At 66.9% G+C, this 16,458-nt stretch overlaps 1 protein-coding gene across 1 annotated transcript in view; it reads right to left on the bottom strand.

Moving 5' to 3' along the window:
• MVP (major vault protein) overlaps nucleotides 1–16,400 on the bottom strand; it is a 29,378-nt gene extending 12,978 nt beyond the window's left edge. The window contains exons 1-9 of the mRNA XM_068923211.1: nucleotides 15,484–16,400; nucleotides 15,209–15,373; nucleotides 10,366–10,561; nucleotides 4,741–4,864; nucleotides 4,523–4,654; nucleotides 3,344–3,438; nucleotides 3,025–3,261; nucleotides 1,828–1,953; nucleotides 686–844 (exon numbers count right to left, since the gene is read on the bottom strand). Of these exons, the coding sequence (XP_068779312.1) occupies nucleotides 686–844; nucleotides 1,828–1,953; nucleotides 3,025–3,261; nucleotides 3,344–3,438; nucleotides 4,523–4,654; nucleotides 4,741–4,864; nucleotides 10,366–10,561; nucleotides 15,209–15,373; nucleotides 15,484–15,647 (1,398 nt within the window). The 5' untranslated portion in view covers nucleotides 15,648–16,400. The remainder of the gene's footprint in view (nucleotides 1–685; nucleotides 845–1,827; nucleotides 1,954–3,024; nucleotides 3,262–3,343; nucleotides 3,439–4,522; nucleotides 4,655–4,740; nucleotides 4,865–10,365; nucleotides 10,562–15,208; nucleotides 15,374–15,483) is intronic.
• Between the last annotated feature and the right edge of the window lie 58 nt (nucleotides 16,401–16,458).

The following is a 16,458-nucleotide window of genomic DNA, read 5'->3' as shown; positions in this document are numbered from 1 at the left end:
GTTAAGGGGTCTCTAGGGGCTCTGAGGGGTCTATAGGGTCTCTGGGGGGTCTCTAGGGGCTCTAGAGGGTTTGGGGGCAACTATAGGGGATTAAGGGGGGTCTGCAGGGTCTCTGAGGGGTCTCTAGGGGCTCTAGAGGGTTTGGGGGCAACTGTAGGGGGTTAAGGGGGGGTCTGCAGGGTCTCTGGGGGTCTCTAGGGGCTCTATGGAGTTCGGGGGGTCTGTAGGGGGTTAAGGGGGTCTCTAGGGGCTCTTGGGGGTCTCTAAGGACTCTAAGGAGTTTGGGGGTCTATAGGAGGTTAATGGGGTCTGTAGGGGGTTAAGGGGGGTCTCTAGGAGCTCTGGGGGTCTCTAGGGGCTCTACGGAGTTTGGGGGGCTCTGTTGGGGGTTAAGGGGTCTCTAGGGCTCTGGGGGGTCTCTAGGGGCTCTAGAGGGTTTGGGGGCATCTGTAGGGGGTTAAGGGGGGTCTGCAGGGTCTCTGGGGGGTCTCTAGGGGCTCTATGGAGTTCGGGGGGTCTGTAGGGGGTTAAGGGGGTCTCTAGGGGCTCTGAGGGGTCTATAGGGTCTCTGGGGGGTCTCTAGGGGCTCTAGAGGGTTTGGGGGCAACTGTAGGGGGTTAAGGGGGGTCTGCAGGGTCTCTGGGGGTCTCTAGGGTCTCCGGGGGGGAGCGGCGCAGGGTCTGACCTTGCCGGTGCGGACGTCGCGCACGTAGATGCCCTCGCCCTCGCCCAGGGCCACGGCGCGGCGCCGCTCCAGCACGGCCACCTCGGCCGGCGGCACGTACTCGAGGGGGCCGCGGGCCAGCCAGCGCTCGCCCGCCCGCCGCCGCACCTCCGTCCCCTCCTGGGCACCGCGCCGCCGCGTCACCGTCCGTCCCGTCCTCCCCGGCCCGGGACCCCCACCACCCCCCGGGTCACCCGCTGGGGACGGGGCGGTGGTGCCCTGTTACCCGTCCCTGCCACCCCCTTGGGGACATGGGGATGGGGCTGCCACCCCCTTGGGGACATGAGGATCCTCCTGCCACCCCCCTGGGGACACAGGGATGGGGCTGCCACCCCCTTGGGGACATGGGGATCCTCCTGCCACCCCCTTGGGGACATGTGGACAGGGCTGCCACCCCCTTGGGGACATGAGGATCCTCCTGCCACCCCCTTGGGGACACAGGGATGGGGCTGCCACCCCCTTGGGGACATGAGGATCCTCCTGCCACCCCCTTGGGGACATGTGGACAGGGCTGCCACCCCCTTGGGGACATGAGGATCCTCCCTACCACCCCCTTGGGGACATGTGGACAGGGCTGCCACCCCCTTGGGGACATGAGGATCCTCCTGCCACCCCCTTGGGGACACAGGGATGGGGCTGCCACCCCCTTGGGGACATGAGGATCCTCCCTACCACCCCCTTGGGGACATGTGGACAGGGCTGCCACCCCCTTGGGGACATGAGGATCCTCCCTACCACCCCCTTGGGGACATGTGGACAGGGCTGCCACCCCTTTTGGGGACACAGGGCCCTGCCACCCCTCGGGTTGGGGACATAATTGCCCCCCACGCACCACCAGATGTTCCAACTGGCTCGGCCACCCCTGGGTCCCCCAGGTCCCCTGTGTCCCCCAGGGGCCCCCATTGCCCCCAAGGTCTCTGTTGCCCTCCCTAGGGTCCCAGTTGCACCCCCACAAGGTCCCAGTTGCCCCCCCCAGGGTCCCAGTTGCCCCCCAGAGACCCCAGTTGCCCCCAAAGGTCTCAATTGCCTCCCCAAGGTCCCAGTCGCCCCCAGGGCTCCCAGTTGCCCCCCCCCACCCCGGAGCCCCAGTTGCCCCCGGGCACCTCGTCGGGGTGGGTGAGGGTCTGCAGCGCCTGCAGCAGCAGCCCCTCGTCCTCAGCCAGCACATAGACGTCCTGGATGCCCGCCTGGAGCCGCTCGCCCGGCTGCAGGAAGAAGGACTTCTCGCCCTGGGGACGAGGGGACACGGTGGGGACACGTCACTGGCACAGCGGGGACTCCATGGAGACGTGCCACCAGCATGGTGGAGTCATGGGGATGCCGTGGGGACATGTCAATGGCTTGACAGGGACATGGGGACTCCATGGGGACATGCCACCAGCATGGTGGAGTCATGAGAATGCCGTGGGGACACGTCAGTGGCTTGACGGGGACACGGGGACACCATGGGGATGTGCCACCAGCATGGTGGAGTCATGGGAATGCCATGGGGACACATCAGTGACTTGGGGGGGGATATGGAGACACCATGGGGACGTGCCACCAGCATGGTGGAGTCATGGACATGCCGTGGGGACACATCAGTGGCTTGACAGGGACATGGGGACACTATAGGGATGTGCCACCAGCATGGTGGAGTCATGAGAATGCCGTGGGGACACGTCAATGGCTTGACGGGGACACGGGGACACCATGTGGACGTGCCACCAGCATGGTGGAGTCATGGGAATGCCGTGGGGACACATCAGTGGCTTGACGGGGACATGGGGACACCATGGGGACGTGCCACCAGCATGGCGGGGACATGGGGATGCCACAGGCACATGTCAATGGCTTGGTGCGGACATGGGGACACCATGGGAACACATCACTGGCATGGTGGGGTCCCTTGTGACCCCCCCTTAGCATCTCTCGGGGCCACCCCGACCCCCTCAGGGGCACCTTAGAGATTGAGGACATTCAAGGCCATCTGAGCTCCCTCAGGGCCACCTCAGTTTCTCTCAGTGCCACCCTGAGCCCCTCAGGGCCACCTTAGGGGTCCATTGAGGGCCTCTGGTGCCACCCTGAACCTCTTGGGGCCACCTTAGTGTCCCTCAGGGCCACCCTGACCCCCCCTCAGGGCTCTTGAAAACCTTGAAGGCCACCTCAGCCCCCTCAGGGCCACCTTAGCATGCCTCAGCGTCACCCTGAGCCCCTCAGGAGCCCATTGAGGTCCCTCAAGGCCACCCGCGGCCACCTCCTCGGTGGTCCATCCCCCAGGGTGGACCCAGGAGGGCCACCCTCGGGCGGGCGGCACCCACCTTGACGACGCGCTGCTGGCCCAGCTGGGGCTTGCCGTCAGGCCCCACGGGGTCGAGGACGACGCAGTACTGCCGGGGCCCCAGGGTGGTGACGGCCACCTCGGCCACCACCTCCTCAAAGACGTCGGGGATGTAGGCCTCGCTCTGCGCCTGCGTCACCAGCCACTCCTCGCCCGTGCGCCGCACCATGCCCTGGGCGTCCCGGAAGGTCCTCGTGGCCCGAAGGTGCAGGGCTTTCTGCGGGTGACAGGGACGGGTGAGGGCGGGCGGGCGGGTGACACCGGCCCGGCGAGGCGTCACCCGTGGGTGCCGGCCGTACCTTCTCAGTGAGGACGAAGGCGTCCACCACGTCGAGCACCTCTTCGTAGACGCCGGGCAGGTAGGCGCCCACCCGCTTCACCAGCCACTCTTCGCCTGGTGGGGGCACGGGGCGCTCGGTGTGGGGGCCCCAGGGGTGCTGGGGGGGGTCCTAGGGGTGCCGGGGGGGCCCCAGGGGTGCTGGGGGAGATCTTATGGGTGCTGGAGGCCTGGAGGTCTTATGGGTATTGGGGGCTTTGTGGGCATTGGGGTCTTTTGGGTGCTGGAGGGAGGGGACAAGGGGGTCTTAGGGGTGCTGGAGGAAGGATGGGGGTCCCATGGCTGCTGGGGGGGGTGCCATGAGGTCCCAACGGTGCTGGGGGGCACTGAGGGGGGTCCCAAGTGTGCTGGGGGGAGGATGAGAGTCCCAGGGGTGTTGGGTGGGGAAGGGGGGGGTCCCGGAGTGCCGGGGACAGGACAAAGGTCCCATGGGTGTTGGGTGGTGCCATGGGTGTTGAGGGGGTCCCATGGGTGCTGGGAGGTCCCGGGGTGCCGGGAACAGGATGAAGGTCTCATGGGTGTTGGGTGGTGCCATGGGTGTTGGGGGGGGTCCCATGGGTGCTGGGGGTCCCATGGGCACTGGGGGGTCCCAGGGGTGCTGGGGACAGGATAAAGGTCCCATGGGTGTTGGATGGTGCCATGGGTGTTGGGGGGTCCCAGGAGTGCTGGGGACAGGATGAAGGTCCCATGGGTGTTGGGTGGTGCCGTGGGTGTTGAGGGGGTCCCATGGGTGCTGGGGGGTCCCGGGGTGCCGGGAACAGGATGAAGGTTCCATGGGTGTTGGGTGGTGCCATGGGTGCTGGGGGGTCCCAGGGGTGCCAGGGACAGGATGAAGGTCTCATGGGCGTTGGGTGGTGCCATGGGTGTTGAGGGGGTCCCATGGGTGTTGGGTGGTGCCATGGGTGTTGGGGGGGTCCCAGGGGTGTTGGGGGGTTCCCAGGGGCACCAGGGACAGGATAAAGGTCTCATAGGTGTTGGGTGGTGCCATGGGTGTTGAGGGGGTCCCATGGGTGTTGGGGGGTCCCATGGGTGCTGGGGACAGGATGAAGGTCCCATGGGTGTTGGATGGTGCCATGGGTGTTGAGGGGGTCCCATGGGTGCCGGGGGGTCCCCGGAGGGTCCCAGGGGCGGCGGGGGGCACCTGTGACGCGGCGGGCGCCCTCGCGGTCGGCGCACTCCTTGCGCGCCCGCAGCCGCACGGCCTGGTTGGGGCCGATGATGGTGGCCTGCAGCGTCTCGGCCACCTCCACCTCCTTGCGCGGGATGTAGGTGCCTGCGGAGGAGGGACGGCGGGGGGGTCACGCCGGGCTGGTGGCACCCACCCCCGCCCTCCCGGCCCGGGTGCCCCCCGCCACTCACCGGGGCCCTCGAAGAGCCACTCGTCGCCGGCCACGAAGCGGGTGCCGTCGTCGGCCTCGAAGTCGAGCAGGGCGCGGAGGCGCAGCGCCGTGTCGGCCGGCACCACCCGCAGCGGCGTCACGTCCTGTTGGCAAGGCGGGTGACGCCCGGGGTTCAGGCGGACGCCCAGGGGACAGTGGGGGACACCAGGGATGGAGATGACACCCAGGGGACAGGTGGACACCCAGGGGATGGTGGGGGACACCAGGGATGGAGATGACACCCACGGGACAGGTGGACACCCAGGAGGCGGTGGGGGACACCAGGGATGGAGATGACACCCAGGGGACGGTGGGGGACACTGGGGATGGAGATGACACCCACGGGACAGGTGGACACCCAGGGGACAGTGGGGGACTCTGGGGATGGAGATGACACCCAGGGGACGGTGGGGGACACCAGGGATGGAGATGACACCCACGGGACAGGTGGACACCCAGGGGACACCAGATGACATCGGGGATGGAGATGACACCCAGGGGACGGTGGGGGACACTGGGGATGGAGATGACACCCATAGGACAGGTGGACACCCAGGGGACACCAGATGACATCGGGGATGGAGATGACACCCAGGGGACGGTGGGGGACACTGGGGATGGAGATGACACCCACGGGACAGGTGGACACCCAGGGGATGGTGGGGGACACCGGGGATGGAGATGACACCCAGGGGACGGTGGGGGACACCGGGGATGGAGATGACACCCATAGGACAGGTGGACACTCAGGGGATGGTGGGGGACACCAGGGATGGAGATGACACCCAGGGGATGGTGGGGGACACCGGGGATGGAGATGACACCCATAGGACAGGTGGACACTCAGGGGACAGTGGGTGACACCGGGGATGGAGATGACACCCACGGGACAGGTGGACACCCAGGGGATGGTGGGGGACACGGGGGATGGAGATGACGCCCAGGGGACAGTGGGTGACACCAGGGATGGGGATGACACCCGGGGACAGCAGGTGACACCGGGGGACAGGTGGACACCCAGGGGACAGTGGGGGACACCAGGCATGGGGGTGACACCCAGGGGGGCAGGTGGACACCCAGGGGACAGTGGGGGACACCAGGCATGGGGGTGACACCCAGGGGACAGCGGGTGACACCAGGGGCAGAGGGTCATGCAGGGACACCCAGGGGACAAGGGTGGCTGGGGGCGGCTACAGGTGCCGCGGAGCTTATAGCAGCTATAGGAGCCCATGGGGTGGCTACAGCGGCTATAGGGGAACACAGAGCCTATAGGAAGCCATGAGGAGGCCATAGGAGCTATAGGGAATGGGGGGGGTTGTGGAGCCTGGGGGGGGGCCATAGGAGCCCATCAAGTGGTTAGAAGAGCTATAGGGGGTTACGGAGCCTATAGGAGACCGCGAGAGACCCATAGTGCCTATAGGAAACCGGGCAGGGGGAGGTTGTGGAGCCCGGAGGAGCTATAGGAGCCCATTGAGTGGCCAGAGGAGCTATAGGGGGCAATAGGGCCTAGAGGAGCTGTAAGAGCCCGTGGGGTTGCTGAAGGAGCTATAGTGGTTCATGGAGCCTATAGAAACGACAGCACGACCGGGGTTAACTGCAGCAGTTATGGCAGGCTACGAGAAGATGTATAGGGGCCGTAGGTACCTGCTGGAGCTGCTCGCCGGGGGAGAGAGGGAAGGGCTCCTGGGCCAGGCGCACCTCCAGGTCGCCGTGCCGCAGCCGGACCGGGGACGGAGGGGTCGCGGGGAGGGCTATAGGGGGTCTATAGGTCTATAGGGGGTCTATAGGGGCCGTAGGTACCTGCTGGAGCTGCTCGCCGGGGTAGAGCGGGAAGGGCTCCTGGGCCAGGCGCACCTCCAGGTCGCCGTGCCGCAGCCGGACCGGGGACGGAGGGGTCGCGGGGAGGGCTATAGGGGCTATAGGGGGTGTATAGGGGCCATAGGTACCTGCTGGAGCTGCTCGCCGGGGTAGAGAGGGAAGGGCTCCTGGGCCAGGCGCACCTCCAGGTCGCCGTGCCGCAGCTGGACCGGGGACGGAGGGGTCGCGGGGAGGGCTATAGGGGCTATAGGGGCTATAGGGGGTCTATAGGGGCTATAGGGGGTCTATAGGGGCCGTAGGTACCTGCTGGAGCTGCTCGCCGGGGGAGAGAGGGAAGGGCTCCTGGGCCAGGCGCACCTCCAGGTCGCCGAGCCGCAGCCGGACCGGGGACGGAGGGGTCGCGGGGAGGGCTATAGGGGCTATAGGGGGCTATAGGGGGTCTATAGGGGCTATAGGGGGTCTATAGGGGCCGTAGGTACCTGCTGGAGCTGCTCGCCGGGGGAGAGAGGGAAGGGCTCCTGGGCCAGGCGCACCTCCAGGTCGCCAAGCCGCAGCCGGACCGGGGACGGAGGGGTCACGGGGAGGGCTATAGGGGCTATAGGGGGTGTATAGGGGCCATAGGTACCTGCTGGAGCTGCTCGCCGGGGGAGAGAGGGAAGGGCTCCTGGGCCAGGCGCACCTCCAGGTCGCCGAGCCGCAGCCGGACCGGGGACGGAGGGGTCGTGGGGAGGGCTATAGGGACTATAGGGGCTATAGGGGGTCTATAGGGGCTATCGGGGGTGTATAGGGGCCGTAGGTACCTGCTGGAGCTGCTCGCCGGGGGAGAGAGGGAAGGGCTCCTGGGCCAGGCACACCTCCAGGTCGCCAAGCCCCAGCCGGACCGGGGACGGAGGGGTCGCGGGGAGGGCTATAGGGGCTATAGGGGGTGTATAGGGGCTATAGGGGGTGTATAGGGGCCATAGGTACCTGCTGGAGCTGCTCGCCGGGGGAGAGAGGGAAGGGCTCCTGGGCCAGGCGCACCTCCAGGTCGCCAAGCCCCAGCCGGACCGGGGACGGAGGGGTCGCGGGGAGGGCTATAGGGGCTATAGGGGCTATAGGGGCTATAGGGGGTGTATAGGGGCCATAGGTACCTGCTGGAGCTGCTCGCCGGGGTAGAGAGGGAAGGGCTCCTGGGCCAGGCGCACCTCCAGGTCGCCGTGCCGCAGCCGGACCGGGGACGGAGGGGTCGCGGGGAGGGCTATAGGGGCTATAGGGGCTATAGGGGCTATAGGGGGTCTATAGGGGCCGTAGGTACCTGCTGGAGCTGCTCGCCGGGGGAGAGAGGGAAGGGCTCCTGGGCCAGGCGCACCTCCAGGTCGCCGTGCCGCAGCCGGACCGGGGACGGAGGGGTCGCGGGGAGGGCTATAGGGGCTATAGGGGCTATAGGGGGTGTATAGGGGCCATAGGTACCTGCTGGAGCTGCTCGCCGGGGTAGAGAGGGAAGGGCTCCTGGGCCAGGCGCACCTCCAGGTCGCCGTGCCGCAGCCGGACCGGGGACGGAGGGGTCGCGGGGAGGGCTATAGGGTCTATAGGGGCTATAGGGGCTATAGGGGGTGTATAGGGGCCATAGGTACCTGCTGGAGCTGCTCGCCGGGGTAGAGAGGGAAGGGCTCCTGGGCCAGGCGCACCTCCAGGTCGCCGAGCCGCAGCCGGACCGGGGACGGAGGGGTCGCGGGGAGGGCTATAGGGTCTATAGGGGCTATAGGGGCTATAGGGGGTGTATAGGGGCCGTAGGTACCTGCTGGAGCTGCTCGCCGGGGTAGAGAGGGAAGGGCTCCTGGGCCAGGCGCACCTCCAGGTCGCCAAGCCCCAGCCGGACCGGGGACGGAGGGGTCGCGGGGAGGGCTATAGGGGCTATAGGGGCTATAGGGGGTGTATAGGGGCCGTAGGTACCTGCTGGAGCTGCTCACCGGGGTAGAGAGGGAAGGGCTCCTGGGCCAGGCGCACCTCCAGGTCGCCGAGCCGCAGCCGGACCGGGGACGGAGGGGTCGCGGGGAGGGCTATAGGGACTATAGGGGGTCTATAGGGGCTATAGGGGGTGTATAGGGGCCATAGGTACCTGCTGGAGCTGCTCGCCGGGGGAGAGAGGGAAGGGCTCCTGGGCCAGGCGCACCTCCAGGTCGCCGAGCCCCAGCCGGACCGGGGACGGAGGGGTCGCGGGGAGGGCTATAGGGGCTATAGGGGCTATAGGGGGTCTATAGGGGCCATAGGTACCTGCTGGAGCTGCTCGCCGGGGTAGAGAGGGAAGGGCTCCTGGGCCAGGCGCACCTCCAGGTCGCCGAGCCGCAGCCGGACCGGGGACGGAGGGGTCGCGGGGAGGGCTATAGGGTCTATAGGGGCTATAGGGGGTGTATAGGGGCCATAGGTACCTGCTGGAGCTGCTCGCCGGGGTAGAGAGGGAAGGGCTCCTGGGCCAGGCGCACCTCCAGGTCGCCGAGCCGCAGCCGGACCGGGGACGGAGGGGTCGCGGGGAGGGCTATAGGGGCTATAGGGGCTATAGGGGGTGTATAGGGGCCGTAGGTACCTGCTGGAGCTGCTCGCCGGGGGAGAGAGGGAAGGGCTCCTGGGCCAGGCGCACCTCCAGGTCGCCGAGCCGCAGCTGGACCGGGGACGGAGGGGTCGCGGGGAGGGCTATAGGGGCTATAGGGGCTATAGGGGCTATAGGGGGTGTATGGGGGCCATAGGTACCTGCTGGAGCTGCTCGCCGGGGGAGAGAGGGAAGGGCTCCTGGGCCAGGCGCACCTCCAGGTCGCCGTGCCGCAGCCGGACCGGGGACGGAGGGGTCGCGGGGAGGGCTATAGGGGCTATAGGGGCTATAGGGGGTGTATAGGGGCCATAGGTACCTGCTGGAGCTGCTCGCCGGGGTAGAGCGGGAAGGGCTCCTGGGCCAGGCGCACCTCCAGGTCGCCGAGCCGCAGCCGGACCGGGGACGGAGGGGTCGCGGGGAGGGCTATAGGGGCTATAGGGGGTCTATAGGGGCCGTAGGTACCTGCTGGAGCTGCTCGCCGGGGTAGAGAGGGAAGGGCTCCTGGGCCAGGCGCACCTCCAGGTCGCCGTGCCGCAGCCGGACCGGGGACGGAGGGGTCGCGGGGAGGGCTATAGGGTCTATAGGGGCTATAGGGGGTGTATAGGGGCTATAGGTACCTGCTGGAGCTGCTCGCCGGGGTAGAGCGGGAAGGGCTCCTGGGCCAGGCGCACCTCCAGGTCGCCGTGCCGCAGCCGGACCGGGGACGGAGGGGTCGCGGGGAGGGCTATAGGGGCTATAGGGGGTCTATAGGGGGTGTATAGGGGCCATAGGTACCTGCTGGAGCTGCTCGCCGGGGTAGAGCGGGAAGGGCTCCTGGGCCAGGCGCACCTCCAGGTCGCCGTGCCGCAGCCGGACCGGGGACGGAGGGGTCGCGGGGAGGGCTATAGGGGCTATAGGGGGTGTATAGGGGCCATAGGTACCTGCTGGAGCTGCTCGCCGGGGGAGAGAGGGAAGGGCTCCTGGGCCAGGCGCACCTCCAGGTCGCCGTGCCGCAGCCGGACCGGGGACGGAGGGGTCGCGGGGAGGGCTATAGGGTCTATAGGGGCTATAGGGGGTGTATAGGGGCCATAGGTACCTGCTGGAGCTGCTCGCCGGGGTAGAGAGGGAAGGGCTCCTGGGCCAGGCGCACCTCCAGGTCGCCGAGCCCCAGCCGGACCGGGGACGGAGGGGTCGCGGGGAGGGCTATAGGGTCTATAGGGGGTCTATAGGGGCCATAGGTACCTGCTGGAGCTGCTCGCCGGGGTAGAGAGGGAAGGGCTCCTGGGCCAGGCGCACCTCCAGGTCGCCGTGCCGCAGCCGGACCTGCCCGGTGCCGTCCAGCAGGGCCTCCCCGCCGGGCGCCCGGGCCACGGGGTGCAGCACCGTGCAGTAGTGCCGCGCCGGCACCGTCACCATGCGCACGGGGGCGAAGGCCACCCTGGGGTGCGGGGGGACGGACACCACGCAGGTGCCTACGCTGCACCCCCCCTCCCCTTCCCCGGGGGGCCCTAGGGAACCCCCCCCCCGCAGCGCCACCCGCCGCCCTGGAGCCCCTCGGAGACCCCCCCAGCCCCCCTAGGAGCCCTATAGGAGCCCCCCAGACCCCTTAGCACCCTAGAGACCCCCCCAGCCCTATAGGAGTCCCCCAGACCCCTTAGCACCCTAGAGACCCCCCCCAGCCCTATAGGAGTCCCCCAGCCCCCCTAGGAGCCCTATAGGAGCCCCCCAGACCCCTTAGCACCCTAGAGACCCCCCAGCCCTATAGGAGGCCCCAGCCCCCCTAGGAGCCCTATAGGAGCCCCCCAGACCCCTTAGCACCCTAGAGACCCCCCAGCCCTATAGGAGCCCCCAGCCCCCCTAGGAGCCCTATAGGAGTCCCCCAGACCCCTTAGCACCCTAGAGACCCCCCCAGCCCTATAGGAGTCCCCCAGCCCCCCTAGGAGCCCTATAGGAGCCCCCCAGACCCCTTAGCACCCTAGAGACCCCCCCAGCCCTATAGGAGCCCCCAGCCCCCCTAGGAGCCCTATAGGAGCCCCCCAGACCCCTTAGCACCCTAGAGACCCCCCCAGCCCTATAGGAGCCCCCAGCCCCCCTAGGAGCCCTATAGGAGCCCCCCAGAGCCCTTAGCACCCTAGAGACCCCCCCAGCCCTATAGGAGCCCCCAGCCCCCCTAGGAGCCCTGTAGAAGTCCCCCAGACCCCTTAGCACCCTAGAGACCCCCCCAGCCCTATAGGAGCCCCCAGCCCCCCCAGGAGCCCTATAGGAGCCCCCCAGACCCCTTAGCACCCTAGAGACCCCCCCAGCCCTATAGGAGCCCCCAGCCCCCCTAGGAGCCCTATAGGAGCCCCCCAGACCCCTTAGCACCCTAGAGACCCCCCCAGCCCTATAGGAGTCCCCCAGCCCCCCTAGGAGCCCTATAGGAGCCCCCCAGACCCCTTAGCACCCTAGAGACCCCCCCAGCCCTATAGGAGTCCCCCAGCCCCCCTAGGAGCCCTATAGGAGCCCCCCAGAGCCCTTAGGACCCTAGAGATCCCCCCAGCCCTATAGGAGCCCCCAGCCCCCCTAGGAGCCCTATAGGAGCCCCCCAGACCCCTTAGCACCCTAGAGACCCCCCCAGCCCTATAGGAGTCCCCCAGCCCCCCTAGGAGCCCTATAGGAGCCCCCCAGAGCCCTTAGGACCCTAGAGACCCCCCCAGCCCTATAGGAGCCCCCAGCCCCCCTAGGAGCCCTGTAGGAGCCCCCCAGACCCCTTAGCACCCTAGAGACCCCCCCAGCCCTATAGGAGCCCCCAGCCCCCCTAGGAGCCCTATAGGAGCCCCCCCAGACCCCTTAGCACCCTAGAGACCCCCCAGCCCTATAGGAGCCCCCAGCCCCCCTAGGAGCCCTATAGGAGCCCCCCCAGACCCCTTAGCACCCTAGAGACCCCCCCAGCCCTATAGGAGTCCCCCAGCCCCCCTAGGAGCCCTATAGGAGCCCCCCAGACCCCTTAGGACCCTAGAGACCCCCCCAGCCCTATAGGAGTCCCCCAGCCCCCCTAGGAGCCCTATAGGAGCCCCCCCAGACCCCTTAGCACCCTAGAGACCCCCCCAGCCCTATAGGAGTCCCCCAGCCCCCCTAGGAGCCCTATAGGAGCCCCCCAGACCTCTTAGCACCCTAGAGACCCCCCCAGCCCTATAGGAGTCCCCCAGCCCCCCTAGGAGCCCTATAGGAGCCCCCCAGACCCCTTAGCACCCTAGAGACCCCCCAGCCCTATAGGAGCCCCCAGCCCCCCTAGGAGCCCTATAGGAGCCCCCCAGTCCCCTTAGCACCCTAGAGCCCCCCCAGCCCTATAGGAGTCCCCCAGCCCCCCTAGGAGCCCTATAGGAGCCCCCCAGACCCCTTAGCACCCTAGAGACTCCCCCAGCCCTATAGGAGTCCCCAGCCCCCCTAGGAGCCCTATAGGAGCCCCCCAGACCCTTTAGCCCCCTAGAGACCCCCCCAGCCCTATAGGAGTCCCCCAGCCCCCCTAGGAGCCCTATAGGAGCCCCCCAGAGCCCTTAGCACCCTAGAGACCCCCCAGCCCTATAGGAGTCCCCCAGACCCCTTAGCACCCTAGAGACTCCCCCAGCTCTATAGGAGTCCCCAGCCCCCCTAGGAGCCCTATAGGAGCCCCCCAGACCCTTTAGCCCCCTAGAGACCCCCCCAGCCCTATAGGAGCCCCCAGACCCCTTAGGAGCCCTATAGGAGCCCCCCAGAGCCCTTAGCACCCTAGAGACCCCCCAGCCCTATAGGAGTCCCCCAGACCCCTTAGCACCCTAGAGACCCCCCCAGCCCTATAGGAGTCCCCAGCCCCCCTAGGAGCCCTATAGGAGTCCCCCAGACCCCTTAGCACCCTAGAGACCCCCCCAGCCCTATAGGAGTCCCCCACACCCCTTAGTGCCCCATAGAGCCCCCCCAGCCCTATAGGAGTCCCCCAGACCCCTTAGCACCCTAGAGACTCCCCCAGCCCTATAGGAGTCCCCCACACCCCTTAGTGCCCCATAGAGCCCCCCCAGCCCTATGGGAGTCTCCCACACCCCTTAGTGCCCTATAGAGCCCCCCCAGCCCTATAGGAGTCTCCCACACCCCTTAGCACCCCATAGAGCCCCCCCAGCCCCTATAGGAGTCCCCCAGACCCCTTAGCACCCTAGAGACCCCCCCAGCCCTATAGGAGTCCCCCAGCCCCCCTAGGAGCCCTATAGGAGCCCCCCAGACCCCTTAGCACCCTAGAGACCCCCCCAGCCCTATAGGAGTCCCCCAGCCCCCCTAGGAGCCCTATAGGAGCCCCCCAGACCCTTTAGCCCCCTAGAGACCCCCCCAGCCCTATAGGAGTCCCCCAGCCCCCCTAGGAGCCCTATAGGAGCCCCCCCAGACCCCTTAGCACCCTAGAGACCCCCCCAGCCCTATAGGAGTCCCCCAGCCCCCCTAGGAGCCCTATAGGAGCCCCCCAGACCTCTTAGCACCCTAGAGACCCCCCCAGCCCTATAGGAGTCCCCCAGCCCCCCTAGGAGCCCTATAGGAGCCCCCCAGACCCCTTAGCACCCTAGAGACCCCCCAGCCCTATAGGAGTCCCCCAGACCCCTTAGCACCCTAGAGACTCCCCCAGCCCTATAGGAGTCTCCCAGACCCCTTAGTGCCCCATAGAGCCCCCCCAGCCCTATGGGAGTCTCCCACACCCCTTAGTGCCCTATAGAGCCCCCCCAGCCCTATAGGAGTCTCCCACACCCCTTAGTGCCCTATAGAGCCCCCCCAGCCCTATAGGAGTCTCCCACACCCCTTAGCACCCCATAGAGCCCCCCCAGCCCCTATAGGAGTCCCCCACACCCCTTAGCACCCTATAGAACCCCCCCAGCCCCCCCAGCCCTATAGGAGTCCCCAATACACCTTAGCACCCTAGAGAGGCCCCCACACCCCCTACCAGCCCTATAGGAGTCCCCCACCCCCCTTAGTGCCCTATAGAGCCCCCCAGACCCCCTACAACCCTATAGGAGCCCCTGATGCCCCTCAGCACCCTATAGAGCCCCCCAGCACCCACCCCCCACAACCTATAGAGCCCTCTGACACCCCCTGGCCCTATACGGGCCCCACAGCCCTACAGGACCCCCCCCCAGCACCCCCCACGACTCTATAGAGCCCCCACAGCCCTAGAGGGCCCCCAACACCCCCTCCAGCCCTGGAGGGGCCCCACAGCCCTACAGAGCCCCCCAACACCTCTTCCAGGCTCTATAGAGCCCTCCAGCATCCCCATAACCCTATAGAAACCCCGCTAGGCACCTCGCTTCCCTATAAAGACCTCAACATACTGCCAGGCCCTATAGGAACACCATAGTTTCATAAAGCCCCCCCAACCCCCACAGCCCTGTAGAAGTACTTACGGCCCTATAGAGCTCCCTAACACCCACCGTAGCCCTATGGACCCCCCCCAACCCTATAGAGCCCCTCAAACTCCTTATGGCCCTATAGGGACCCCCCCCACACACCCCTAGAGAGCCCCTCAACACCCCTTACAGCCCTAGAGGGTCCCCGGAGCCCTATAGAGCCCCCTCAGCCCCACAGAGACCCCCCCCACCTCCCCATGGATCCTATAGGGACCCCGCAGCCCTATAGAGTCCCTCCATACCCCCCCCACATCCTATAGCCCCCCCCCCAGCCCTAAAGAACCCTTCAACACTCCCCATAGCCCTGAAGGAAGCCCAGAGCCCTATAGAGGCTCCTTAACTCTGGAGAGTCCCTTATATACCCCCCCCATGGCCTTATAGAGTCCTATAGATACCACAACGTCCTATAGATACATCATATTATCTATATAATTTATTGTAAAGCCTGTCAGAGCCATGCAGGACTCTATAGGAACCGCAGAGCCCTATAGACGTCCCGAAGCCCTAAAGAACCCCCTATAGGGTCTCACACAGCCTTAAAAAGCCCTATAGGAACCCCACAACCCCACAGAGCCCCCGTAGGCCCATAAAGCGCCCTATAGAGGCCCCCCCCAGACGCCCCTCAGAGACGTCGGCGGGGGGGGGGCTCCCCGTCCCCTATAGCCCCCGCCGGGCCCCCCAGCACCCACCTCTCATGGTCCTGGCGGATGTAGGTGAGGGGCCCGACCTCGACGCGGGTGACGTTGGAGTTGAGGTCGAGCACGTGGATGTAGTGGTAGGGCGGGATGCGGATCACGGGGTCCTCCATGGGGCGGCCGGGGGGCGGGCGGGCTCCCGGGGGGCAGGTGAGGTTGCTGTGGGGTGGGTGAGGTCGCCGGAGGGGGGGGGGACAGAGGAGGTCACCGGGGGGTGGAGGAGGTCGCCGAGGGGGCAAAACATCTCCTCAGGGGACATTGGGACTCACCGTGGGGCAGATGAGCTCATCACGGGGGCGGGTGAGGTCGCCGGGGGGCAGGTGAGGTCTCTGGGGGGCGGGTGAGCTTGCTGTGGGGCGGATGAGGTCACTAGGGGGCAAAACATCTCCTCAGGGGACATCTCAACCCATCGTGGGGCAGATGAACTCATCATGGGGATGGGTGAGGTCACCGGGGGCCAGAGGAGGTTACTAGGGGGCAAAACATCTCCTCAGGGGACATTGGGACCCACCATGGGGCAGATGAGCTCATCACGGGGGCAGGTGAGGTCACCGGGGGGACAGATGAGGTCACTGGAGGGCAGATGAGGTCATCAGGAGGCAAAACATCTCCTCAGGGGACATCGGGACCCACCATGGGGCAGATGAGCTCCTCACTGGGGTGGGTGAGGTCACCGGGGGGACAGATGAGGTCACCGAGGGGCAGAGGAGGTCGCCGGGGGGCAAAACATCTCCTCAGGGGACATCGGGACCCACCATGGGGCAGACAAACTCATCACGGGGGCAGGTGAGGTCACCGAGGGGCAGAGGAGGTCACTAGGGGGCAAAACATCTCCTCGGGGGACTTCAGGACCCACCATGGGGCAAATGAGCTCCTCACTGGGGCGGGTGAGGTCACCGGGGGGCAGGTGAGGTCTCTGGGGGTTGGGTGAGCTTGCTGCGGGGCAGGTGAGGTCATCAGGAGGCAAAACATCTCCTCAGGGGACATCGGGACCCACCATGGGGCAGACGAACTCATCACGGGGGCAGGTGAGGTCACCGAGGGGCAGAGGAGGTCACTAGGGGGCAAAACATCTCCTCGGGGGACTTCAGGACCCACCATGGGGCAAATGAGCTCCTCACTGGGGCGGGTGAGGTCACCGGGGGGCAGGTGAGGTCTCTGGGGGTTGGGTGAGCTTGCTGTGGGGCAGGTGAGGTCACTAGGGGGCAAAACATCTCCTCAGGGGACATCGGGACCCACCATGG

This window comes from Struthio camelus, chromosome 32, assembly GCF_040807025.1.
Source record: "Struthio camelus isolate bStrCam1 chromosome 32, bStrCam1.hap1, whole genome shotgun sequence".
In the NCBI taxonomy this organism is placed as follows: domain Eukaryota; kingdom Metazoa; phylum Chordata; class Aves; order Struthioniformes; family Struthionidae; genus Struthio; species Struthio camelus.
Note: the sequence above shows the minus strand (reverse complement) of the source record. Positions and strands in the feature narration are given on the sequence as shown.